Source organism: Pipistrellus hanaki (genome assembly GCF_964339955.1).
Source record: "Pipistrellus hanaki genome assembly, chromosome: 16".
In the NCBI taxonomy this organism is placed as follows: Eukaryota; Metazoa; Chordata; class Mammalia; order Chiroptera; family Vespertilionidae; genus Pipistrellus; species Pipistrellus hanaki.
In genome coordinates, this window is record NC_140518.1 from 13,080,965 (window position 1) to 13,108,100 (window position 27,136).

A 27,136-nucleotide genomic window follows, 5' to 3' on the forward strand; every position below is an offset into this window, starting at 1 on the left:
CTTGACCGGAATCGAACCCAGGACCTTTCAGTCCGCAGGCCGACGCTCTATCCACTGAGCCAAACCGGTTTTGGCTATCTTTGTAATAGTACATTTTGTCTTGTCTCACAAGGTATCGATTATTTATTGTCATCCTTGCTTTTGGCAATTGCATTGATTTCAAAGAAGGATTTCAATTTATGTCTGTGCTTTATAGAAGTAAAGTACAAAACAGGTTTTTTTGTTTTTGTTTTTGTTTTCTTTTAAATATATTTTATTGATTTTTTACAGAGAGGAGGAGAGAGGGATAGAGAGCTAGAAATGTCGATGAGAGAGAAATATCGACCAGCTGCCTCCTGCACACCCCCCACCGGGGATGTGCCTGCAGTCAATGTACATGCCCTTGACCGGAATCGAACCCGGGACCCTTCAGTCCGCAGATCGACGCTCTACCACTGAGCCAAACCGGTTTCGGCCAAAACAGTTTTTAAAGTTGAAATAGAAAAAAGTCATTGATCATGTTTTGTGGCTGACATTTTAAATAATGATTGTTAGAAAAGCCAGTACTCATATCTCATGTAACATTATTTTTTCAGAGTTGATGAGGGAACAGAAGTCGCATTTTTTCACCCTTTTTGTAGGAAGTACTGATCAAAAACCAAGAAATTAATTTCATACTCTAAAGAGATACTACTAGCAATGAAAATCAGTGTTAGCTTTGCTTGAGATACTACAAATAAGTCTTGACTAAAGAAGAAATTGAGGCTGATGCTTGTGTTTTATATGCTGTGCTATCAGTAATTTCCCTTGTTGCTATAAGTAGTATGAGATATCTCAACAGAAAGAGTGAAAATGGTTGAAAATTTAGTTGGTTTAATACTACTTTAAGGTATCATTTGCACAGGAGATACCAAGGGATATATTTACCTCGAGATTATTTTCTAGAATATAAAATAACTTTTGAAAAGATAAGAGAAGTATGTGTGAGTATCTCTGGGGGAAGTTCACTAAATGATGTTTTTTAAGGAGCTTTTGTTATAAATGGAGAGAGAACAAAAATAATAATATTTAGTTTATTAAGACCAACATGATTATCATATGAATAGTGTAATGTAAAACTCGAAGGAATGGAGAGAACCCTTAAAGTGGTGATTGGGCATGCCTTTATGAAGAAATGAACATTTAAGCTGGTTTGAAATGTGATGGGAGTGTATCCTTGCAAAGGAAAAGAGTGGGAGGCATTCAGTTGGAGACAATAGCCAGGGCAAAAGTACAGAAGTGGAACAAGCAAAATTGGGTTTCTTTAGGACAGTGAATAAACCATTGGACATAGGGCAAAAGTGAAAGTTAGGGCCACAAAAGTAAGTTTTATTTTAATGCTTTAAGCAAGAATGTACTAGCTATTAAGGTATTAAACGGGGATAGACTTCAAAGCAATTTTTCTTCAGGAATATTAGTTCAGGTATAATTGTGTTAGATGTGCTATACATACAGTTATAGCTGTGATACAGTAGAGTAAGGACAAGGGATGAGGGTGTATACAACTTAGTGATTATAATAATGAACTGTCTGATTTTGAGCTTGGCAGGGAGATAGGTGAGGACTTTGGTGTTGAGGGGTAGGGGTGGCAAGAAAAGTCGGATGAAAGGATTGTAGGTTTTGATGGGGTTTAAGAATTGGAGTGGAGGTATTAGAGGAGACGATCTGGAAAGACGGAAGGTGTGGTTGGAGAGCACAATGTTTGAAATGGAGGTTATGGGAAGGCTGAGAATATTGGTAATGACAATGAGAGTGAAATGGCTACATTAGAATGGACAACAGGATTTTTCATTATAGGAAAGGAAATTAAGAAACTGGGGCACCAAGATATTGTAAAATCATCTAACCTGGATATTAGAATGGTAATGCAGTAGAACCTCATTTCTCAAACCTAATTCATTCTGGAAGGCTGTTCAAAAACTGAGTCATTTTTTCTCGTTAGAAATCATGTAAATTAAGTTATTCCAGACCCCCAAATGATTCCCTATTTTAACTTTTCTTATATACAGTACATGTCTATTGTACTGTTTAATCTATAAATGAACACTTTAAAAACAAAAAGGACAAATACAAATGAAAATTTAACAAAAATGAAAATGTTACAATAATTAAAAACAGCAACAAAAGCAAAATAAAACACGAAAATATTCACAGCACAATATCCTGAGATTTTAACAGTGGTAAACTGACTCATATTTGCACATTCTCTCTTTTGTCACCTGAGAGATGCATGGCTCATCATACAGGTAACAGCATGAAGGGTTGTCAGGTTGAGAAGTAAATTTTTCGAGATGGGAGATGTTTTGAGAAACGAGGTTCCACTGTATAGTTTTATACTCTTACAGTTTACTAAGTGCCCTTACATACATTCTTATCTAATTCCAGTAACTCAGTGAGGTAAATGGAATAGAATTAACTCTTATTTTATAGATGAAGTTGAGGTCCAGATAAGTTATTTTGCCTGCTATAGAGCTGGGTTTTGTACTTTAACTTTCTGATTTCTTTAAAAAAAAAATTTTTTTAATTAATTTTTTACAGAGAGGAAGGGAGAGGGACAGAGAGCCAGAAACATCGATGAGAGAGAAACATCGATCAGCCGACCCCTGCACCCCCACCACAGGGGATATGCCTGCAACCAAGGCACATGCCCCTGACCGGAATTGAACCTGGGACTCTTCAGTCTGCAGGCCGATGCTCTATTCACTGAGCTAAGCCAGTTTCGGCTCTGATTTCTTTTGTAGTGTTCTTTCTGATTTGGTATATACATTGGCCTCTTTTCAAGGAGATGAGTGCTGGTATTGTCTATAGAATATAAAGCATTGTTTCTCTTTAATACATAGCAGTATTTTCTACCAGTTAACTAACTGGTAGGACATAGTTAGTATGCTTATCATTAAATATTATATAGTTTTTCCAGAGACATCTCAGTGTTAAAGGTTTGATTGTTTAAATCAGTCAATTTTGTTCATTTGTTCCAGTACAAAGTAGCAAGGAGAGGAGAATGGTACTTCCTTGAGACTGTCAAATTAGGGTACTATAAATTTATCCTTGACCAATATCAGAATCAAAAGTTAACTACTGTGATATCTAGTGATGATAACAGCTACTATTTGTTGAGTATATATTACAATCTAGGCTCTGTGCCATGGCATTTTGGACATATTTAACCCAAGTAACCATCCAAACCAGGTGGTGGTATTTTAGAGATGAGAAAATAAGCTTAGAGAAATTGAGGCCACACAGATAGTAAACTCAGATTTAAACTTTGATATCTCATAAGCTGTGACTTTTCTTGTGGTTCCTGATTGTTTCAAGAATAAGATCCAGCTGAAACCGGTTTGGCTCAATGGATAGAGTGTCAGCTTGGGGACTGAAGGATCCCAGGTTCGATTCCGGTCAAGGGCATGTACATTGGTTGCGGGCATATCCCCAGTAGGGGGTGTGCAAGAGGCAGCTGATCGATGACTCTCTCTCATCGATGTTTCTAACTCTCTCTCCCTTCCTCTCTGTACAAAATCAATAAAATATATTATTTAAAAAAAAAAGAATAAGATCCAGCCCTAACTGGTTTGGCTCAGTGGATAGAACGTCAGCCTGCTGACCGAAGGGTCCCAGGTTTGATTCTGGTCAAGGGCATGTACCTTGGTTGCGGGTACATCCCCAGTAGGGGTTGTGCAGGAGGCAGCTGATCAATGTTTCTCCCTTATCCTTTCATCCGATGTTTCTAACTCTCTATCCCCTTCCCTTCCTCTCTGTAAAAAAAATCAATAAAAAATTATTTATAAAAATAGGAATAAGATCCAAACTCAATAACTTGGTTTCTAAGACTTTTAAGCATCCTGAATCCCTTGTAATAGGTATATCTTTTTCCCCCTCATCCTGCCATCCAGCAGTTTCTATTTGGATCAGCTAGGCTCTTTCATTCTTGTTTTTGTGTATGTTCTTACCTGTCCGGAATTCCTACTATTCATTCTTCAAGATTCAATTTGATGTTATCACTGACATCTTTCCTAGGCAGAGTTAGTTGTTTCATTTTCTGTGCTTGCACAGCACTTGGCCATATATCAGTACCAGCACTTTTATTAGTAAACAAAACAGAGTGCTTACTCTATTAGGAACTATGTTATGTACCATTTTCTCATATAACCCCCAGTAAGTTAACTTCTGTTGTTCCCGTTTTACAAATAAAAAACATCCCATTCACATAGCTAGTTGAAGAGATAGCTTTCAGGTAGTTTGGACTGGTCTCAGCCTTTAACCACTGTGATGTTTTAACTTTTCTACTATATACTTTTTATATATATATATATATATATATATATATATATATATATATATATATATATATTTTATCTCATCTCACTGAACTTAAAACTTCTTGAATGAGAAGCTTTCTTGTTTTTGTTTTTCATTTTTCCCAGCATTGGGGTGAGGTCGGCACCTAGAAGTTGCTCAGACATTTGAATTAATGGTTAAGTAAAAGCAGGTATATATGTAGGCTTAGTAGAGGCTGAGAAGAATGTCCAGGTGGGAGACTCAGCTTCCTGCTGTGCTGTGGGTTATTTGTGGTGTTATTTCTGTGTGTTACATTGTACATACATTTGCTTTTCTGTGAAAAGTTTGTTAAACCTCTGCATAGAGATCTATCATGTCAGCCAGTGGTCAAAGAAATCATTTGCATTACTATGGGCCCCAGAGGAATTGCCGACTGTTGTCTCCCTACCTTTTTTAATGCCTCAGGAATTGTTTGCTCTCTCTTGCATGCATTTCTGAAAAAGGTTGATTTCTCCTTTGGTGTTTTTAAAAATTACTAATTTTAAATCTAGTGTTCTTTTGGAAACATCAATCAGTGCCTCTTGCACACCTCCTCTTGCGGATGTGCCTGTGCAGCCAAGGTACATGCCCTTGACTGGAATCGAACCTGCCACCTTTCAGTCCGCGGGCTCATCCGTCAGGGCAGTAAAAACATATTTTAAAAAAATAGATCCACTTAGTGACATTAGAGCATGTCGAAAGGAATATTGGTAAATACAGTATAACTGGTAAGTGTCGGTAGAGAAGATTTGGAGCGGAGAGAGACAGGAACGTCTATAAGATGCAGTTTAATAGAGCCAAGTGCAAAAAAATAGGGTTAGAATGAGTAGCAAAATATACTGCCAAAGAACCTAGTTGGTTAGAGCATTGTTCCAATACACCAAAGTTTCAGGTTCGATCCCTGTCAGGGCACATACAAGAAGCAACAAGTGCATAAACAAGTGGAACAACAAATCATTGTTTCTCTTTCTAAAATCAATTAAAGTGTGTATGTGTGTGTGCGCGCCAAAAATACAACTACTTTAAATATCCCTGATACCTAGACTAATGGGAAAAATCAGACAGGATTTAAAACTTTAGTCTGTATAAGCCTTGTGTTAATGACTTAATCATCAGAAACTTTGGATCCACTGACTTTGACTATGAGTAATATTTTTCATTAAATTTTTAAAAGAAATTGTATTCAATTTTAATGGCCATAGGAAGATGGAAGAGATTGTCACCTCTTTTATGGTATTAAGTAAATGTGTTTTGCTATTTGAGGTAGTGGGCTATTGGTTGTCATTTTTAGAGAATTGTGCTGATAATTTCCTCTTCTCTAGCTTTAATTTTCCCTGTTAGTTACTATGTAGTTAATCGATAGAAAAGGTCCGGCTTATGTGGGTTCCCAAATCAGCACATACATGGATAAATTTAGGGCAGTCTCTGACTCTTTTGTCTCTCTATATTTAAATGATCACTACAGCTAAATTTGTATTACAGAAGTTTCCACATTTGTCCTGTACTTGGAAGCAGAATCCTTGACCTGTAAGAAACTAGAGCTACAGTGTATTTTAATGATGTGCTTGTCAGCTAGGTTCTGTTCATTTGTAATTTGACCTGCTAGGAATTGAAGCCCCCCCCCCCCCCTTTTTTTTTTTTAAAGAAGAGGCAGTTGAAGAAAATTCAGCTGGCAGTATGTATAAGTGTGTGCATTTTAAATCTTTAATGCATTTTTTTTTTTTTTAGAAAGTGAATTTACTTTTTGTTTGATCCCTTTGAATTTAAATTTCTCATCAGTATAAATGAAAAGCTATTTCAATTCTGAAAGCAGATAGTATTTAGAAAGGAAGAGTTCATTTAGAAATGGAGAAAGTGTTCCAATGAATCATTATTAAACTAAATTTTAGGAGTGCTCTAACATAGAATCTGTGAATTTTCACTAGAATGTTCCAATTTATGCCTTTTGTCCTGGTATAGTTAACTACTAACACTCCCTTTTACTCTCAAAGTGTCCAATACGTTATCTATATGATCATACTAGCTCTACATGAAAGTTGAGAGATCCAAATGAGGTTTTGAAAGCAGGGTAAAGCAAAAAAAAAAAAAAAAAATCAAATCCCTGTTGAGGCCTTTAGATCAGATGCAGTACTATTTTTGGAAGGAATGATCTTATTAAGCCTTAGTTGATTAGAGTGACTTGAAAAAAATTTGTGAGGAAGGGAGAAAGGCAAAAAATGAAGTATTTATCACTACTACCACTACTTCTACACTTTGTGCACTTGGGATTGAAATCACATTTGATATTTATTTTTTATCCTCTCTCTTAAATTTTATGTTTTGCTTTTGCAGTACAGTATTTAAAAGGGACAGATGGCCGAAGCCATTTGGCTCAGTGGTAGAGCGTCGGTCTGTGGACTGAAGGGTCCCGGGTTCAATTCCGGTCAAGGGCATGTACCTTGGTTGCGGGCACATCCCCAGTCGGGGGCGTGCAAGAGGCAGCCAATTGATGATTCTCTCTCATCGATGTTTCTAACTCTCTATCCCTCTCTCTTCCTCTCTGTAAAAAATCAATAAAATATGTTTAAAAAAAAAAGGGGGGACAGATGAATAAAAGGATTCAGAGCAAAAAGTAAACTACTTAACCTTCTCAAAAACACTGTTTCTAATTACATGTTTGTTCTTTCAGAGATTTATGCAAACATATTTTTCAGCACTTTGATTTTTCTCTGAATAATATGAGTGGAGATTATCCCATAACAAAAAGTCTTTCATTTTTATTTTAAACTCATTTTAGATTGATAGCATAGTTGCAAAAATAGTATAGAGTTTTGGTTTACCACTCACCCAACTTCCCCTACAGCAGTATCTATATAATAACCATAATATAATGATCAAAACAAAGAAATTGAGTTTGGTACAATAATATTAACTAAACCATAGATCTTACTTTTAATTTTACCACTTTTTCCTCTAATGCCCCTTTTGTGTTCTAAGATCCCATCTAAAAAAATCACTGCCATAGGCTAATTGATATGAACAAGAGTTAAGTTCTACGGCATGGATTGCATTTAGTTATTTTTTTGTTTCTAATCTGTAATAGTTCCTTACTCTGTCCATGTCTTTTTTTTTTTTTTTAATATATTTTTATTGATTTCACAGATGAAGGAAGAGACAGAGAGAGAAACATCAACGATGAGAAAAAATCATTGATCAGCTGCCTCCTGCTCATCTCCCACTGGGGATAGAGCCCGCTACCCCACCATGACCAGGAATCAAATGGTGACCTCCAGGTTCACAGGTCAACCTCAAATACTGAATGAGCCATGTGGGCCAGGCTGTCCATGTGTTTTGTGATAACTAAGTTTTTACTATCTCTGCTTTCTATAGAGAATATTGTTTCAGAATTATAGAAGCAAGGTTATTATTTTTTAATCTTTGGTTTTTGTATAGTGTAATACAGTGGGAAAATGGTACTAAGAATCAGAAGCTTTTGTGAATTAGTGACAATTTTCTGTGATGCTTATTTGTAAAATAGCACTGATAGAAAGAGTCTCTAAACTCTGTACAGTGAGTCCTTGCTGAACGCCATCTACAGGTTCTGGGATGTTAAGCAAAATAACCTTTGAAGAAACCACAGTGATATTCACCCAGTGTGCCGAGGCATGCTGGTGTGCCACGAGACACATTGATGTAACACCAAAAAAATGTAAAACGTGCAGTACCTGACTATTTAGTTAGGGGCACTGATCTTAGATTGTAGAATTAAAAAATGACAACAGCCAGCACAACAGTGGCCATCTGGTATGAATTAATCAAAATTATACTTTTTAATTTATTTACTAGAAGCCTGATGCATGAAATTCATGCAAGAGTGGGGTTAGGGTTAGATGTTTCTAACTCTCCCTCTCAAAAAAATCAATAAAATATATATATTTTTTAAATTTAAAAAAAATGGACATATTGTTTGGAAGAAATACTTTAGAAATATTGACTATGGGTTGTGCAAATTATTAACTTTATCTTTTTATTGTTTACTTTTTTAAAATAGACTTTATTTTTTAAAATAGTTTTAGATATACAGCAAAGTTAAGCTGAAAGTATAATTTCCATATATCCATTTTCCTCTTCATATACATAACCTCCACCTAGTTGGTCAATTCAGGACTCACAGATCCTCATGCCCTTATCTTTGTAACAAGAAGGGAACCAGAAAATTGGTTCTACTTTAAAGCCAAATTACTAGTTCTTCCATTTCTGATGAGAGAGAACCTCAAGCTGTCTGAACCTATCTTCATCTTCAGTTCAGCTGTTTTGGTTTATTCCAGTGGCAGTGATAACTTGCCTGATTGTGGCCAAATATGGCATTATACAGGCTTGTTTATCTCTTGGCAAATTATTTGAGGAATAGCTGCATTTGAGATACTTTGTCCAGAGATTGTGTTTTTTAATTCCTTGAATCTTGATAGTTTAGTTTGGTGGTTGAAAATGGAATGTTTTAACAGTTTCAGTATAAAGCAATGTTATCAACATTGAACAGTATAATATTGGTTTTATTTGCATTCTATTACTATGATATATTTTCTTCAGTACAAGATTGTTTATGAAAATAAAACAAAGTATGGCCCTTGGTTTTTAAGATTCGGTAGTTTTTCTAATATGGTTAGTCTAAGAAAGCCGATATCCCAGTGGTTGGTTGCTAGTGTTTTAGTTAACAAGTTCAATGCTTGCCATTGGGAGGAGAGTTCATATTACTATACTCCTAATAAATTGTTTAGATGTCTTTAAAAGTCTGAATTTGTGCCACAGTTTTGATTGTCTACAAAAGAATGAAAAATTGTAAATAACCCCTCATTTGATTGCTTTTGAAAAAAATAACTAGTCTTTTTTTTTCTTTTCAGGGTAATCACTTTGATCAGTATGAAGAAGGACATTTGGAAATTGAACAAGCATCACTTGACAAGCCTATTGAATCGGTAAGATGATCAGTGCTTAATTTTGGGTCTAAGCTAGTTAGTTAGGTAGTATTCGTGTGACACTTGATGTGAGTGAAGTTAAACTTATTAATAACTTATAGTACAGGCTAGAGTTGTTTTCTTGCATGTCTGACAGTAATCAAAGAGAATTTGGGATATAATTTAATATGTTGGGTTATCAGTCTGAAATCTAAAAATAATTTATAATTTTGATGAAAAAATATCATTTGGCCCACACTGATATTCTGTTAAAGATAGCAAGTTAAAAGTTTAGTGTTTTGATAAATTTAATAAAGGAGTAAAATGTATTTTGATCCTTTAAAAGCTTCACCTTTCCTGGGCAACACAACCATATAATGTCCTATTAGGAATAGTTAAAGACTAACAGATTTTACTTACCAGACAGACTTTGTAAGACGTAAATTTGGTTTCTGTAGCTTAAGAGATGTCTGGTTTTTGTCAAAAGTTGACTATCCTATCTCTTTACACAATTTAGTTTTGGAGATTGATAGCAAAGCAATACAACAAGGAGATTTCTCTTTTTGACTCTTAAATTTTTTAAAACCTTAATTTTTGAACATTGTTTCCATTTTGAGAAGCCCTTTATTTTCAAAATACACAGTCCATTATTAAAATGTCTAAACTTGTCATTATTTAATATTTCTGCTAGGGTATACATATTAAATAAGCATTCGGTGAGTTCAGCTTGAATGAAAAATAAAGAGGGAATCTTAATCTTGATAACAACAGTCAAGACTTCCCCTCTCCCCCTCAGGAAAAGGAGGCAATTTAGAGAGCACAGTTATTGTAACTTCAGCTTTCATTTTCACATCTATAACATAGTAAAGGATCAACATATATTTATGTTCCTAAGTTAGGTTGGTGTTGTGTGTTTGTGTGTGTGTTTAGATGTTTACAGAAATTTACACAACTTGGGGTGTTCGACATTTTTCTTCCACAGCAGTTGGCCCATATTAGCTAAGCAGCCATGATCTGGTTTGTATTGCACGGTCTGCCTTTTTTTAATTTCCTCTCTAGGGTTTCTTTCTCCCCCACTTCCCCCTATTTCTGTTCTTCTGGTCCAGTGAACACTGCATATAGTACCTTCTGTCTTAACGTGCTGGCATGATGCTAGACTTAGGCATGGCAGTAAATGATGACGCATGTGATAATGCTGCAGAGGGAGAATTCACGTCTGATGTTGTACTAAAAGCCCAGTCTTGTGCTTGACTTAGGATAAAATGCCAAGCCCAATTTGCTCAGTTTAAATAATCCCTGAAGTTTTTGCCTTGTTCTGTATCAGTTTTCTATTTTAATTTAAATGTGTCTTTGGGTCAAAGTTTAAGAACAGAGAACTGTCAGAAGTAGGCCCAAGTACCATATTCTACATGTTGATTAATATAATTCTGTGGGGACTCTGATTAAATAGTAGCAGGACATTTAATTAGACTAAATTTGCAGCCTAGTATTTATTATCACTTGACGCAACAAAGATTTTTTTTAAAGCAATAAATTAAATGACATGACATCTTTAAAGCCTTCTTTTAGGACTAATTTTAAGGGTTTGGGGACATTCATTCCTTTGGCATGTGAGACTAATGATCTTTTTCCTCTCACACTGTCCAGGGTTTTTTCTAGCACATGTCGTAGGGATAATATCAGAAGACAGTCTGACTGAATAATCAATATTGAGTAATGTCAGTGAATAGCAGTGGAATTAATATATGCCTTCTTTATTAAATAATAGTGTCTTCTCCATTTAAAATAGTAAATGATATAGCACTCAGACTGGATATTTAATTTTTTAATAAATAGGTATGTGATCAGAGATATATATTAATAAATTATACTTCTAATATAAGTTTAATCCCAAAATACATAAATTTATAAATGTATGCATTATTTGTGCTGTGGTATTTAGGTAGGAGGAAGAGGAGCTTCATAGCCTACATTATGCTAGATAAAGGCGGGACACATAACATAGGGGAATTTTATTTCTGTTATCAACTCATTTGGAGATAAATTTTAAGTTCTTAAAGACACTCAAAATGATTAGCATTAAGTGTGGTGTGTCTCCCCTCACCCCCAACAAAGAAGTGCCCTCTAACCTAAGGAACCCCCACCAAGTACATATATGTTAGTTTTATGGCTGGCTGAGTATATTGAGTTGTCTTATTCTTAAGGGGGAAATGGTTGCTTTTAAGACACAGAAAGAGTATCTGCTGAATTAAAATCTTTCTCTGCAGCAATATCTATTGAGAGGTGCTGACTGTTTTGCTACAGCATGCAACTCAAAAGTGGCTGGAAATATGCAGCTTTGGGAGTCTACAGATCATTGCAGGAGCTAAAGGTCTAGTCATTTTTTTTTATTTAACAAAGGTAATCTGCAGCAGCTGGTAACCGTGGAAGTCTGCACAGGTTTGTGCCAAGAATATGCCTGTTTGAAGGGTTATTGTGAGTATAGGATTAAAACTTTTGTTTTGTTTTGTAATAGGGTAAATTTGTTGCAAACCAACAAGATGGGAAATGAAACACAAAGATGCAATAATGCATTATGCTTTCAGTAAACTTGTGAAGCTTAGATTTGTTAATGAAATGATACAGGAATTTTAATTTCAATCAGGAAATGTTGAAAACACTTAAAAATCTAACATTGGTAAAGTATTTCATAATCTTTACTATAAAGTTATATTTCAACCAACTAAATATTTTTGAATAAAATTTCTAGTTAAGAATAAAATGCTGTTCTAAGAAAATTATGAAAGAACCACTAAACAACTTGATTATACTAGTATGAATTAGAGAGAAGGTAGAAAGTATTAACATTTTACCCTTATTACAAAAACTTTTTAAAGCTTGAATTTTAAGTTATTGCTTTAATGAAAGTTTTAGGTCCCAGCCATAATAATGATGACCGTCACATACTTAAAGATAAAATATTTAGAAAACAAAACTTAGTCTACAACCATAGATAGCCCAGTCTAGGATTTTGCCATAGTTCCAAGAATTGATCAGTCATTTAGGAAATATGGTCCTTTATGACCTTTACCATAGAAAGAAGATGACAGATCAGAAGGGAGACTGATTATAAGCTATTCATAAGGCAAAATGCCTGCGTCATAGACTTAAGATTTGTTGTCATTATTGCAGTTGGAAGTAAAACTACCCATCAGCCATTGGTTGGTCTCTTTTCTACCTGACTGATTAAATCCTATCTTTATAGTTGTCAGGTTGACCAAAGAAGATTTAAAAAATTAATGTTAGTTTTTAAACTTCAGTTGCTGATGTTCATTTTGCTCACTAGGGTTTTAGAAGTCTATGTATAATTGTTTTTTGTCCTGTTAAATATCTGTTTAGATCTGTGGACTCCACTAGTTCCAAACTGTAACTCTGTAAGACTGCTGATTTGACATTTAGCAGTGACCATATGTGGACTGCACTATAAATAATGTGCTTCTTGGAGCTGAATGGTGTAGCATTACTATATGGCTTTTCTCTTCAGTCTTCATTGTGTCATCTGTAGTGAGCTATAGATTTTTTGTTTTGGGAATTTTTACAACTTGTTTGCATGGGTTCACCTCGTAGCATTTGGTTTTTGCTTATAGAGTCTTTAATACACAATCAGCAAAGCTTACAATCCACTCAAGAAACTTAACCATTTTTGTCACTGTTTAATATAGATTAAATGTAATAAATTGAATGTGGCTGTCAACTAAAAGAAAATTCAATGTGAAATTAATACTCATCCAGTCATTGGCATAATTATATAATTTCTCTTGAGACATGATTTAATATTCTATTTCTTGCTATAAAAATTTTGAATGAGCCCCATACAAAAAAGCAAATTTTTATGTGTTTTGGCAAACTCCTATTTACACAGATTGGTGGTCACAATTGCCAAAATAATTATTGTTACTTTGAATGGTATATAGCTTTATGAAGCAGAGCAGTTTCCTGGGGAAATTTTCTACCTGATAGTGGCAGTCAATAAACAGAATGTTAAGGAATGACTGAAACAATTAATAATGGGTGTTTTGTTTGTTTGTTTGTATTTTCAGCATATTGGTAGTTGTTTATAATACATTTTTCTTTCAAAGATCTTATTTAAAAATTATATCCTCACACATATATTGGAGGGGAACAAAGGATAAAAATGTAGCGTTTTAATTATACATTTACGTTTGTGTGTCTCCTCCCCCCCCCCCTTTTTTTTTTATATGGTTTCAGAGAGGGGAAGAGAGAGAGAGAGAGAGAGAGAGAGAGAGAGAGAGAGAGAGAGAGAGAGAGAGAGAGAGAGAGAGAACATCAGTGATGAGAGAGATTTATTGATTGGCTCCCTCCTGCACACCCACACTGGGGATCATGTGCCCTGGCTGGGGATTGAACTATATGACCTACTGGTTCATAGGTCGACATTCAACCACTGAGCCACACAGATTGGGCAATTATATACATTTAAGTTTTGAACTAGAAAAAAAACGTTTTAAAAGCTAACTAAGGTAAAAAATAGTTTGTCAGCTCAGCTTCAGACCTTTTAACTAGAATTAAGAAGAATTGTTTATGCCTAATCGAAGAAAATGCCACCCTGCCACCATTTAGGAGTCTCGTGCATACAGAGTAACTAATAGGTTGTGGGGAACTAGCTTTTTGTCTACTGCCCTTGAAAAAAATTCAGTTGCTTTATTATTTTAAAATTAGTATTTCCCTGTAGTTCTTCCATGTGCATTGAAATTAGGCTGTCATGCCCCCTTGTTAGTCATAAGCCAACTGTGTTAAAAAAAAAAGAGAGAAAATCCATTTATTTTTCATTCTATGAGATTATAATTAAATTCCCAATCATATATTCTTTAAAAAAATAATACATATATTTTTAAGCTTTTTAAAATTTATTTTTAGAGTGAGAGAAAGGGTGAGGTAGAGAGGGAAACATGGATGTGAGAGCACAATATCGACTGGCTACCTCGGCCTTCCCCCTATTGGGGATTGAGTCTGCAATCCTGACATGTGCCCTGAGTGGGAATCAAACCAGCAGACTTTGGTGCATAAGGTGACGACCAACCAAACTGAGCCACATCAGCCAGGGCCACATTACATATTTTATTTAAAAATAAAAAACTGAAAGATACTTAGTCTCTGTGGTGACTGAAATAGTAATTGTTACTATTTTAGAAGTTGAATTTAGTGCTCATTGCTTTTGTTAGGTCTAGATTACCTGTTTGGGCTATAAATAACGTCCATGAGAATAATTGGCAAAATCACAGCCCTAAACAGAGAAAGAAGATTAATTATTTTCACAGGCTGGCGATTGAATCCCTTCTTCTTTTACAGTGAAAGTTCCATGAACATTTTTATCATTTCAGATGTAGATAAGTCTGCTTTGTTCTACTTTGTATAAGGCTTTTTGGTGTGCCTTCCTGTGCTACCATCATCCTCAAACCTATTGGTTTTTTGACGAGTGTTTATAAAACCTTTTTTCTTTTTTTCTTTTTTCTTGGTAGGAAAAGAGACCACACTGAATACTGGCCCTTTCTGCAGAGTCACAGAGCTTCCTATTTTCCTCCAAAAGCTGGTAGTCTGGAACGATAGGAAGGGTCCAGATTTTTGCTATTAGTCATTCACTAAATTTAGGGGGTCGGTGGACCTAAGAGGTTCTTGGATATATGTCTGTTGTTTCGGTTGCCTTTTTTATAATCACAAGGACATAAAGTAGCATATTAATAATTTAAATACTAATTTCGTTTGTTCCTGACATTTCATTCCTTAGTCATACTTGGGAAAGTAGATTTAAAGAGAAGTTTTCACCTAAAGTTTTAGAAGAGAATGGCCACTTCCATTTTGTATCAATAGCTTTTTGAGAAGGTGACAGCCATCTTGAGTGGTTTTGTAAAAGTGGTGCTAATGTGTATAACCCTAAATTTTTCTTTTTCTCCCTTTAACATTTGCTTTTCCTTTCACTGTTGTCAGTCACAACACGCTGCTCTTGAACCTCTCAGCTGGTCTTGACTCGTGAATTTACTTATGCTTTCACTCTTTAGTATATAAATTAATTGCAAGCAGTGAATTGAAAACAAGACAAAAAAAAAAAAAAAAAAAAAAAAAAAACAACCATTAGTGAATGGACAGTTTCTTACTTTGTGTTACATTTAACTGTTCTTTTGACAGCCCAGTTTTTAAAGCCAGGTTCGTATGGAAATGCTTTCACTCCACTTGCACTGCTTTTGGAAATAGCATACTGCTTCATCTGTCTGTTTATTTTAGTGCATTCATAATATAACACAGTCAGCATAATGTCTCATCTCCACTTAGCCAAAGATTTAGTGTTTTTTTAAATAAAAAAAGGGGGGCAGCAATTTTTGTCAGCATTGTTTAATACCCCAAATCTCTGTGCCAAGTACAATTCTAACTTTAGCCTGTTAAAAGATTAAACAATAATTTAATCAACTATTTAATCTTAGAGTCATTCTGCTTTCTTTGTCCTTTCTGTAGTTATTTAGTTGTAGGAGTTATGATATAAAATAAAGATTTTATGTACAGGTAAGTTTATTTTTATAATCGTGTAATAAAGGTTTCTTTACCTTTTCATATTTTGCTAACACTGCTTGTACTAAGACTTTTAATTGTTACTTATTTTCTTTACAATGAGATTATTTATAAATATTTAGGCAGTCAGTTCTGGTTAAAGGGATGCTTTTTCTGACATTTCATTTGTAAGGAGAGAAGGGAAGAAGAGGCAGCAGTGTTAGATTAAATGTTCGTGATGTTTAATGACATGGAAGTTATCACCTTGGATAACACGTAACAATAGCACTTTCTAATTCTTTCAGTTCCTAGCAAAAGAATTTCTAGTGACTTTTTGTGTACCATAACAATTGTGAGTATGTGTGTGTGTGTGTGTGTGTGTGTGTGTGTTAAAGCAGTAGTATCTTTTGTTTTAGAAACAAGTTTTTCATTGCTTCTTAAAAATATATATAGTTATTGATTTCAGAGAGGAAGTGAGAGGGAGAGAAAGAAACATCAGCGATGAGAGAGAATCATTGATGGGCTGCCTCTTTCCTGCCCCACTCTGGGGATTGAGCCCACAACTTGGACATTTGCCCCAACTGGGAATAGAACCATGACCTTGTTTATAGGTCTATGCTAACCAATCAGCTGCCTCCTGCATGCCTCCTACTGGGGATTGAGCCCGGTATGTGCTCTGAGTTGGGAATAGAACCAGCAACTTTCAGTGCATGGGATGATGTCCAACCAACTGAGCTGCACAGTCCAGGGCTCTCCTGATCTCTTTTCCCCATCAGCTGCTCAGCCTAGTTTTCCAGTTGGTATGCTGTCATAAACTTATAGAAGGAAATTGTCCTTTAAAAAAAAAGATATATATATATTGGGGAGCCTTAATCTTCCTCTTCTAACTTTCTGTCAGAGAAGGTAACTGTACAATAATGTATTTTTTATAACTCCAAAGAGCATTTTATCATTGATATGGAGCTAAAGATAAAGAAGCTTCATATGTATGTTTGATTTTTATATAGAGATTTATGGTTTTGTTAGCTTTATGAATTGATTTCAGGAAATAATGAGTAATACCAGATTAGTACTATAATTAACTTTAGTAGATATAGAACACTTTAAAAATAATTTTTAAGCGTCTTCCTCTGGATAAGCAGCATCATTTTATCTGACACAGTTAATGGTTATTTTAGCTTTGTCTCTATACTGGACAGTATTTGTAAAAAGCAAAGAATTGGACAAAGGTATGCAGAGGTTTCTAAGATCTTGACTCCTTACACAAAAGCTGACATTTAATTGTTGTTTCTGGTGTCTTTTCATACAGTTTATGTTGAAATGCCTTTTTGGTGTGCTTTTAGGAAGATGAGACATTATGTATATTGTTTTTCCCCCCTACATGCACTAATGGTTCTTTACTGTTAACTTACTGCTAGGCCTGTTTCATTCTAACATTTTAGCATTTTTGTTAGATTACATGTTGAAATGCATCACTCAGTCTGTGCTTGAGCTCATTTTATTTTTCTGTTTAATCAATTTAATTTCTTGTTTTACTAACCTCACTGTTTTTTCGGTTTAATATTGGCTGCATGCTAGTTAAATATTTACATTTTATATATATATATAAAAACCAATCAAGTCTAGCCTGGATTTTGCTCTGATTGTGTTTTCATTTCTAGTGGTGGGGCAGTCTTACACTTACAACTTACTTTGTACCATGAAAGCCTGACACACAAACAAAATAACTAAACACAACATAGATTTTCTTTTTAAAAAATCTTAAAGTGGTGCTGTCTAGGTGGTGGATATGATTGTATAAGTACCTTGATTTTATGCTTTTTTAATGTTAGTTTTAAACTTCATAAATGTATTCTTCCCTCTTTACCCCTTCCCGTTTTTCTCCTTTTTAAAACGTCATGTACAAAAGTTGCCCAGCACACCATCAGAAAGGACTTTACCCCCTATATTATTTTCATATGAAATACTAGCCAGCATTTCTTTTTACATTAATGTCCCTTTATTGGGCACATTTACCCCCTATTATTAGCACCTTTTTGCATGCATATATGTAGACTTATCTCTTGCTCATCACCTGTTTAAATGTCACTAGGAAGGGAAGAATATATTATTGGAATATTTTTGGTTTGTCTTTCTGTTCTGTCTGTCAGGATAATATTGGACATCGCTTACTCCAGAAACATGGGTGGAAGCTGGGCCAGGGATTGGGAAAATCTCTTCAGGGTAAGTTTTTGAAATATACAAAAAGAAAGAAAACGGTGTTTCTGATGCAGATCTTGTGCCTAAATATATTTGTTGTCCTTTTTAAAAAACTTTGTTTCTTTCCCGTCTCCCTTCCCCTGCCCTGCCCCCCATAGTCTGTTTTTCCTGTGACTGTATGTTAAGCTAATAATTTATAAGAGTAAGCTGCTGTGTCGTGAATACTTTCTGGTAAAAAATATTGTGTATGGCTCCACCAGTTTTTAAGGTGTTTTTTGGTGGAAGTAGTCAGTGAATGGGATAAAAGAAATACATAGCAGCAGGGTATTTGTGTCGTTGAGTTGTATTGTGACTTCAGTATTTTAAAGAGAACCGTTCAATAGCAGGTTTTAATTTTTGTGCTACCCTGCCTCTCCCTCATTCTCTCCGTAGCTGGTTATTGCCTTGGCTCTTTTTTCTCTGCAGTCATACTCTATGTAGTAGTAGAGAGAAAATTATCCCATTTTATATAAAACATAATGGAAATAGAGGTTTATTTTGGTTTTCTGAGCAGAGAGGCCATTTCTCAGATTCCGATCAGACTGTAGAAAATGTATGGCTTAAAGTTTCCATTTCATTTATTTTTTATTTTAACTGTACTATCATTTGGATAAAAACAAAATATTTAATATTTCTACTTCTCTGAGTATTTGCTAGTTGGAAACCAGCCAACTTCATTCATCTTTTTTTGCTCTCTGCCATTCAAGAGCTATTGCTTATTGTTTTTTGTTGTATTGTTTATTCTTTGCACATGTGAACACTCCTTCAGAAATGATGGGGAATCGTACTTCTACATCTTGTCATGAAAGATCTCATTGTAGAAAGGGATCTTTGGCGAGAGGTGTGCTACTGTTGACAAATTATTTGCATTTTGGAAATAGATTTCCGTAAAGTAAGTGTGTGTGTGTGTGTGTGTGTGTGTGTGTGTGTGTGAAGGACTCAGAGGAATGATGACTGGGGAAGACTTTATACTGAAGTCCTAAGGAGGGAGGATAATGGCTATTACCAAATATAAGATGATTATATTTGGCAAACAGTAGATATGGCTGGTGGGATCAGATAATTCCCATGGGACAGTGGATTTTATACTTTATTTTTTTAGCATAAGAATCTCTCCAGCCGAAACCGGTTTAGCTCAGTGGTAGAGCGTCGGCCTGCGGACTGAAAGGTCCCAGGTTCAATTCTGGTCAAGGGCATGTACATTGGTTGCAGGCACATCCCCGGTAGGGGGTGTGCAAGAGGCAGCTGGTCGATGTTTCTCTCGCATCGACATTTCTAGCTCTCTATCCCTCTCTCCTACTCTCTGTAAAAATCAATAAAATATATATTTTTTAAAAAGAATCTCTTCAAAAATTTTTTAAATGTTGAACCTTAATAGATAAAGGGGAGGAGGAGGAGAAACTACAGTTTTGGATGAAGTAAAGTTCGAGGTTGCCAGGACTAGTTTGGAAACCATAACTAGAGGGCAGTAATGGGAAATTTGTTTGAATAGGCACAAATCTAGTGTTTACTATGTGCTAAGCACTTAACAGATATCTCATTTAATTCTTACAAGAAGTCTGTGAGATAATTACTGTTGTTCCCATTTTGCAGAACAAGAAACAGGTTTAGAAAAGTTTATTTTATTTTATTTTAAGACTTTTTAAAAAATATATATTTTATTGATTATTCACAGAGAGAAAGGGAGAGAGACAGAGAGCCAGAAACGTCGATGAGAGAGAAACATCGACCAGCTGCCTCCTGCACACCCCCTACTGGGGATGTGCCCGCGACCAACGCACATGCCCTTGACCGGAATCGAACCCGGGACCTTTCAGTCCGCACACCGACGTTCTAGCGCTGAGCCAAACCGGTTTTGGCTAGAAAAGTTTATTAAGTTGATAAAGAATAAGCAATCATTTGACTCAGTGATTCTACTTCTAGGAATGTATCCTAAGAAACTAGAAACACCAATTAGGAAGGATATATGCACCCCTATGTTCATAGCAGCACAATTCATCATAGCTAAATTTTGGAAACAGCCTAAGTGCCCATCAGCAGATGAGTGGATTAAAAAACTGTGGTATATCTACACAATGGCAATTTTTTTAAAATATATTTCTTTATTGATTTCAGAGAGGAAGGGAGAGAAAGAAACATCAGTGATGAGAGAGAATCATTGATCGGCTGCCTCCTGCATGCCCCCTACTGGGGATTGAGCCCACAACCCAGGCATGTGCCCTGACCGGGAAGTGAACCATGACCTCCTGGTTCACAGGCTGACGCTCAACCACTGAGCCACCACATCCGGGCAAGAGCATTTTTTTTTTAAATGTATTTTATTGATTTTGTACAGAGAGTAAGGGAGAGAGATAGAGAATTAGAAACATCGATGAGAGAGAGTCATCGATCAGCTGCCTCTTGCACACCCCCTACTGGGGATGTGCCCGCAACCAAAGTACATGCTCTTGACGGGAATGGAACCTGGGACCTTTCAGTCCCCAAGCCGACGCTCTATCCATTGAGCCAAACCGGTTTCGGCAAGAGCATTTTTTGATTAGAGAAAAGATATAGACTTCACAGCAAGAAATATTAAAGATAATGTAATCAAGATTTATTTTTTTAAATATATTTTATTGATTTCTTACAGAGAGGAAGGGAGAGAGATAGAGAGCTAGAAACGTCCATGAGAGAGAAACATCGACCAGCTGCCTCTTGCACACCCCCTACCGGGGATGTGCCCGCAACCGATATACATGCCCTTAACCGGAATCGAACCTGGGACCTTTCAGTCCACAGACCAACGCTCTACCATTGAGCCAAACCGGTTTCGGCTCAAGATTTATTTTACAGATGAAGTAATTTAGGTTTAAGATTCCAAAGTATGTTAGAGATAGTGCTGAAACCAAATCCAAATATTCTGATCAAAGTATATCTGAAGATGAAGATGGAAAACCATTTAGAAAAAGTTGTTTCGGTTTGAGTTAAGGGTCTAAGATAGAGTGATAGCAATGGTAATGGAAAGGGAGGTATAAATATAAAGTATAACACAAATCAACAATGAAACACAGTGTACAGTCAATTTATATATGTCTAGCAAAACCTTGTTCCCTGGGTTTAGTGTAAATCCTTTTTTTTTTTTTCCTTAATCCTCACCATAGGACATTTTTTCCATTGATTTTTACATAGAGTGGAAGGGACGGAGGGAGAGAAAGAAAGAGAGACATTGATTGGTGTCCTCAGGAATCAAACCCTTGATCCTTCAGTGCACAGGCCAACGCTCTAACCATCTAGCAACACAGATCAGGGCTAGTTTAATCCTTTGTAAGGATTTATTAAATGTTTACAGAGTGTACATGGATTACCTAACTTGAGTCTTCTTTGTGATGGATATCATTCTTGTTTTACAGATGAGGAAACTGACATTCTGAGCAATACTCTGCCCAAGATCTTAAAAAAAAATGCTATAATTAACATGCTCTAATGGATATAAATTCTGTCTCCTAGAAAGATGTGATGTTGGTGAGAAGTGCAGGTATTACAGAACTGAAATATACAATAGTTAATTCTGGCTCAAAACATTGGAGATAGCTTTGAATATGATATTTTTTTATTTTTTTATTTTATTGATTTTGTACAGAGAGGAAGGGAGAGAGAAAGAGAGTTAGAAACATCGATGAGAGAAAGAGAAAGTCATCGATCAGCTGCCTCTTGCACACCCCCTACTGGGGATATGCCCGCAACCAAGGTACATGCCCTTGACCGGAATCGAACCCGGGACCCTTCAGTCCCCAAGCCGACGCTCTATCCACTGAGCCAAACCGGTCCCGGCTGAATATGATATTTTTACCTTAGGGTACTTGAAGCAATCATTTATATTCTTCATGATTAATATAAATTTGTATATATTCATTAGAAACTTGAGGCTAGATTGAGCATTAAGAACCTTGTCCTCAATTTTAGGGTTGGTTTGTAATTGGTCTCTAGGGAAAAAGAAAATACTGTCATTTCATCACTTACTTTTTTTCTTTATTCTTTACTGAGGCCCGGTGTGCGAAATTTGTGCACGGGTAAGGTCCCTAGGCCTGGCCAGCAATCAGGGCCGATCTGTGGGCAACTGGCAGGGCAATCGGGGGACCCCCAGCTTACACCTACCTTGGCTGGCCTGGGGCCTGCGGGCTGGGGGCAGCTCCCACATTGAGCATCTACCCCCTGGTGTCAGTGCACATCATAGTGACCGGTTATTCCATCGGTTGTTCGATTTGCATATTAGGCTTTTATTATATAGGATATTTCCTGTGGCATTTTTATGCTCTACCTTATATAATTTATGTTTTATGTATCTCTTAACCTTCGTTAACTATAAACTCCTAAATGCTAACAATTGTGATGGATTTACATGTATCTATTGTTGCTTTTCATATGTTTTTTATTCTGCATATTTATCGAATCCTTAGAATGTTCCAGATCTGTACTAATTCTTAGGAGTTCAAGGATTAATATATAGCCTCTGCCCTCCAGAGGCTCATGTCTAATAGGGAGACAAATGTAACAAATAAATGGAATGCAGTATAATTGTGAAGTTAAAAGTATAGTGGGGGCTGCAGAGCAGGTTGGACATGTGAAATTTCAATTTATTTCTTGAATGATTTTACAAGTGAAAAAATCTCAGAATGTGAGAACAAGGAAGCAAGCAACATCACAACTTCGTTCGTAGATATATGGAATCTCCTCATTCTTCCATATAGATGCACTTATGTTTTAAAGTAGGATCAAATGTAAACATCAAAAGAATTCAGCCAAAACCGGTTTGGCTCAATGGATAGAGCATCAGCCTGGGGACTGAAGGGTCCCAGGTTCGATTCTAGTCAAGGGCATGTACCTTGGTTGTGGGCACATCCCCAGTGGGGGGGGGGGGGGGGGGATGCAGGAGGCAGCTGATTGATGTTTCTCTCTCATCGATATTTCTAACTTTCTCTCCCTTCCTCTCTGTAATAAAATCAATAAAATATATATATTTTTAAAAGAATTCAAAGTAAAAAGTGTGTTTTATAAGAAATTTATTAAAGAAAAAGGCTAAAAGTATTTTCATTAGAATGGCTACCAAGATATGAAAAACAAGTTATATATTTAGAAAAGAAGACAGGACGTGAAGCAGGACATTTCATTGTACAAAACCTTTGCTTTTTGAATTATGCAAATTCTATTCATTGGTAACACAAATGAGATGTTTAATATGTATATTTCAAATTAATATTTATTAGTAAGCATTAACCTATTTGGGGGGGATAGAAATAGAAATAACTTTTTTTTTTAATTAAGGTTTTACTTTTTTTATTTTTTTATTTTATTTATTTATTTATTTTAATATATTTTATTGATTTTGTACAGAGAAGAAGGGAGAGAGATAGTTAGAAACATCGATGAGAGAGAGTCATCGATCAGCTGCCTCTTGCACACCCCCTACTGGGGATGTGCCCGCAACCAAGGTACATGCCCTTGACCGGAATGGAACCTGGGACCTTTCAGTCCACAGGCAGACGCTCTACCACTGAGCCAAACCGGTTTCGGCAGAAATCACTTCTTGATAGAATTTGTTCCTTCGGTTTGCATAGTTTTAAGTGTTGGGTTGAATTGAATGGAGATGATTGCTCATAAGAAAGTCTGAAGACTGGATTTGATCTTTCTCTGCTATTTGAAACATCTTTTTCCCATACAGAGATGCCTGGGAGCATGGTTAATGTTGCTCTCTTAGTTCAGGCACACAGGAATTAAAATTTGGAGGCTCTTCTTAGGAGCTAGCTAATCTGTTTGAATCCCAGAATGTTTCATTGTAAGCACCATAGACTTTAAAGTACAGCTAGAACCTGGAGAAAGACAGGAGTGATAGAAAATTATTATTAATGTTTTAAGAAAACTTTAGAATTTTGGTTCTCTTTAAATGTTGAGCTCTTTTGAAAAGAGGAATTAGGTTTTTACCCATCGTTTAACTTCATCTCCATGGTAACAGGTATAGAATAAGCACGCAATGACTCATAAATCCATTATTCATTTAAATACAAGAGAGCCCTGGATAGTGTGACTCGGTTGGTTGGAGCATGGTCTTGGACACAGAAAGGTTCAGTTCCCGTCAGGGCGAGTACAGGAGGCGATCAATAGATGTTTCTCACTTAAACGTCTCTCTCTTTCCTTCCCCACCCCTCCCTCTACTGCCGCCACCCTTCCCTCCTCTAAAATCAATAAAAAAATTATTATTATAAAATAAAATCCAAGAGAATTTTTCTTTTTAGTTGTGGCTAAAAAAAAGTCAAATTACCATCTTAACCATATGTTTTTATTTTTTTAAAGTCTAGTTTATTGATTTTTAGAGTGGGATGAAGAGAGAGGGAGAGAGAGAACATCAATTGGCTGTCTCCTGCACCAGGGGGAATCAGGGATCGAGCCCACAATGTGCCCTTGACCTAGGAATGGATCGGCAACCTCCTGATGGCATGGATGAGCCCAACTAACTGAGCCACCTGGGCCAAGGCCATCTTAACCATTTTTTAGAGAAGAAGGGAGAGATAGAAACATCAATGATGAAAGAGAATCACTGATGAGCTGCCTCCTGCACACCTTCTCCTGGGGATAGAGCTGGCAACCCTGGGCATGAGCTCTTGACCAGAATCAAACCTGGGACCCTTCAGTCCACAGGCTGATGTTCTATCCACTGAGCCAAACCAGCTAGGGCCATTTTTAAATTCACATTGTTGTGCAAAGCCCATCTATCTGTTTTGAATGGCTAGTACAGTGTCTTCACCCTTCTAGATGAATGGAACCCTTATTCTGTTGCAACAATAAGGGCTAATTTTAATTGTCTTATAAATGGCTCTTTTTTTTTTTAAGTGTCATATTCTACAGTGTACAGGCATTATGCTGGTTTCTCTTACATAATTCTTTCTGTAATAACCACATGATTTGACCTAGAATATAGCCACATTTATGGCATATTGAGATAACTCATTACAGATTTTTTTTTTAATTGAACCAATCCTTTGCTATAAATAACCACTGAAGAACATCTTGTTCTCCTAGTGAAAATGATAATGCCACCTTAGTTTTACACAGACTAGTCAATGCATAGACTTTCTAGACTTGTGACTTTTTAAGTTCTTTGTGTTTACTAGTTTACTGTTAACTTTCAGTTCTTTTTAGTTGATTTTAGGGCTCTAACATCTTTAACATGTAAACCTGATACATGTATCTTCAGGATATTTTGTTAACATTTAAAATTATTTTGACCCAGGCATGGTTTTGGCAAAGAGTGAAAGTTGTTGGAACTACAGTGCAGATATCTTGTCACTAGATAGATTGGGGAATCGGGCATGCTAACTCAGGAATGAAATTACCTGTGGCAAGATAGAAAACTGTATTTTATAAAATGGGTTTATTTTTGCACTTGAATTTCCCTTATTATTCAGCTTTTGTTCTTCCTTTTTGTTTATTAAAATATTTCAAAAGTTAAAAAAGTAAGAATGGGGTCTTGTATTATTTTATATCTCATCCTGTTTACAAGGTTCAATCAATAAGACAACCAACAAATATTTATTGAGCTAATAATATATTTTAAGCTATATCAGCTATTACTCTCATAAGCCATGGTTAGAGTAGATCAGACATCATTCTTGCCCTCAGGGTTATTTTGCTTTTTATTTTCATTCCATTAATTAATTTTAGAGAAAGACAGACATCTGTTTGTTGTTCCACCTATTAATGCATTTATTAGTTGATTCTTATATGTGCCCTATCTGGAGGAAAAGTATATTTCCTTTAGGTGATTTTTATTAAACCCACAACCTTGGCAGATAGGGACAACACGCTAACCAACTGAGCTACCTGGCCAGGGCAAGTCTTGTGATTTTTCTTGTTAATCCTCACCGAGGATTCCCCCCCCTCCCCCCATGGATATTTAGAAAGAGTGGGAGGAAGAGATGGGGGGGGGGGGGGGAGATAGGAAGGAAAGGAGGGAAACATCAGTGAGAGAGAGACATCTGTTGGTTGCCTCCTGCACTCACCTGCCCCAGGCCGGTATTGACCCTGCAACCCACCAGGTATGTGCCTTGACCAGAAATCAAACCCAGGACCCTGCAGTGCTCAGGCCGATACTATAACCACAAGCTACACAGGCTGCGGTCAAGTCTTGTGTGTGTGTGTTTGTTTTTTTGGTTTGTTTGTTTTAAGACAGTGTATTTTAAAAATATTTTTATTGATTTCTTGCAGAGAGGGAGAAGGAGAGAGAGTTAGAAACACTGATCAGCTGCCTTCTGCACACTCCCCACTGGGTATGTGCCCGCAACCAAGGTACATGCCCTTGACTGGAATCGAACCTGGGACCCTTGAGTCCATATGCTAATGCTTTATCCACTGAGCCAAACCGGTCAGGGCCCAAGTCTTGTGTTTAATTACTGTACTCCTTTGAAGATTTCTTGAGGCTAGAGACCTTGTATAGATCACTACACAGTTGTGAAAGTTTATTCTTGTATTATTATTTATTAATTATTACATTATTTTCCATACTAACAACTGTAAAGCTACTTTTGCCCCACCATGTTTTGAGACCCATTATGGACATGTTCATTCTCTTGTCAACAAATACTTTTTAATTAAATGCTTCTCTGTCCTGATACTGTGTCGTTTAGGATACAAACATAAGTAAAACTGAGGGCACAAAAGTGTTTCCCAACTTTTTTTTTTCTCCAAGGACCTAACATTCTTTTCCCCATCTCCCCTAAGTCTCATGTTTTGGATTATTTATTCTGAAAATCTATTTATTAAATTAATTTTCCATTTAAAAAAGAAATTGATCTTAGCATAATGGTTAGCATGAGACAGCCTTCAGTGAGTTGATATAATTTTTCACCAAACCAGTCTTATCTGGAGCAAAAGTATATTTCCTTTAGGTGACTTTTATTTTTTTAATTGAAAGTGCTCCTGAATTCCCTTTATTACCGCTCCCATGGTTTGACTATCTTTTGTTGCCACTGGACAAGATATCTTTTCCTGGCTTAATTAACATTCTGATGCCATAATACTTGACTAAAGTCTTTTTGCCCCTTTTCTGTCCCTGTTCATTG

General features: G+C 36.1%; 1 protein-coding gene across 6 annotated transcripts in view; it reads left to right on the top strand.

Moving 5' to 3' along the window:
- The window catches only part of GPATCH8 (G-patch domain containing 8), a 66,051-nt gene that overhangs the window by 4,547 nt on the left and 34,368 nt on the right, over positions 1–27,136 (top strand). For 2 of the 6 annotated variants that reach the window (XM_084863381.1, XM_084863385.1), the window contains exons 2-5: positions 9,213–9,287; positions 10,249–10,283; positions 15,450–15,467; positions 17,957–18,029. Coding sequence is in view for 1 of the 6 variants with exons in the window: in XM_084863380.1 (XP_084719506.1) it covers positions 9,213–9,287; positions 17,957–18,029 (148 nt within the window). In the remaining 5 variants the exon portion in view is untranslated. The remainder of the gene's footprint in view (positions 1–9,212; positions 9,288–10,248; positions 10,284–15,449; positions 15,468–17,956; positions 18,030–27,136) is intronic. The other 4 variants (XM_084863383.1, XM_084863384.1, XM_084863380.1 and 1 more) reach the window with 2 other exon arrangements.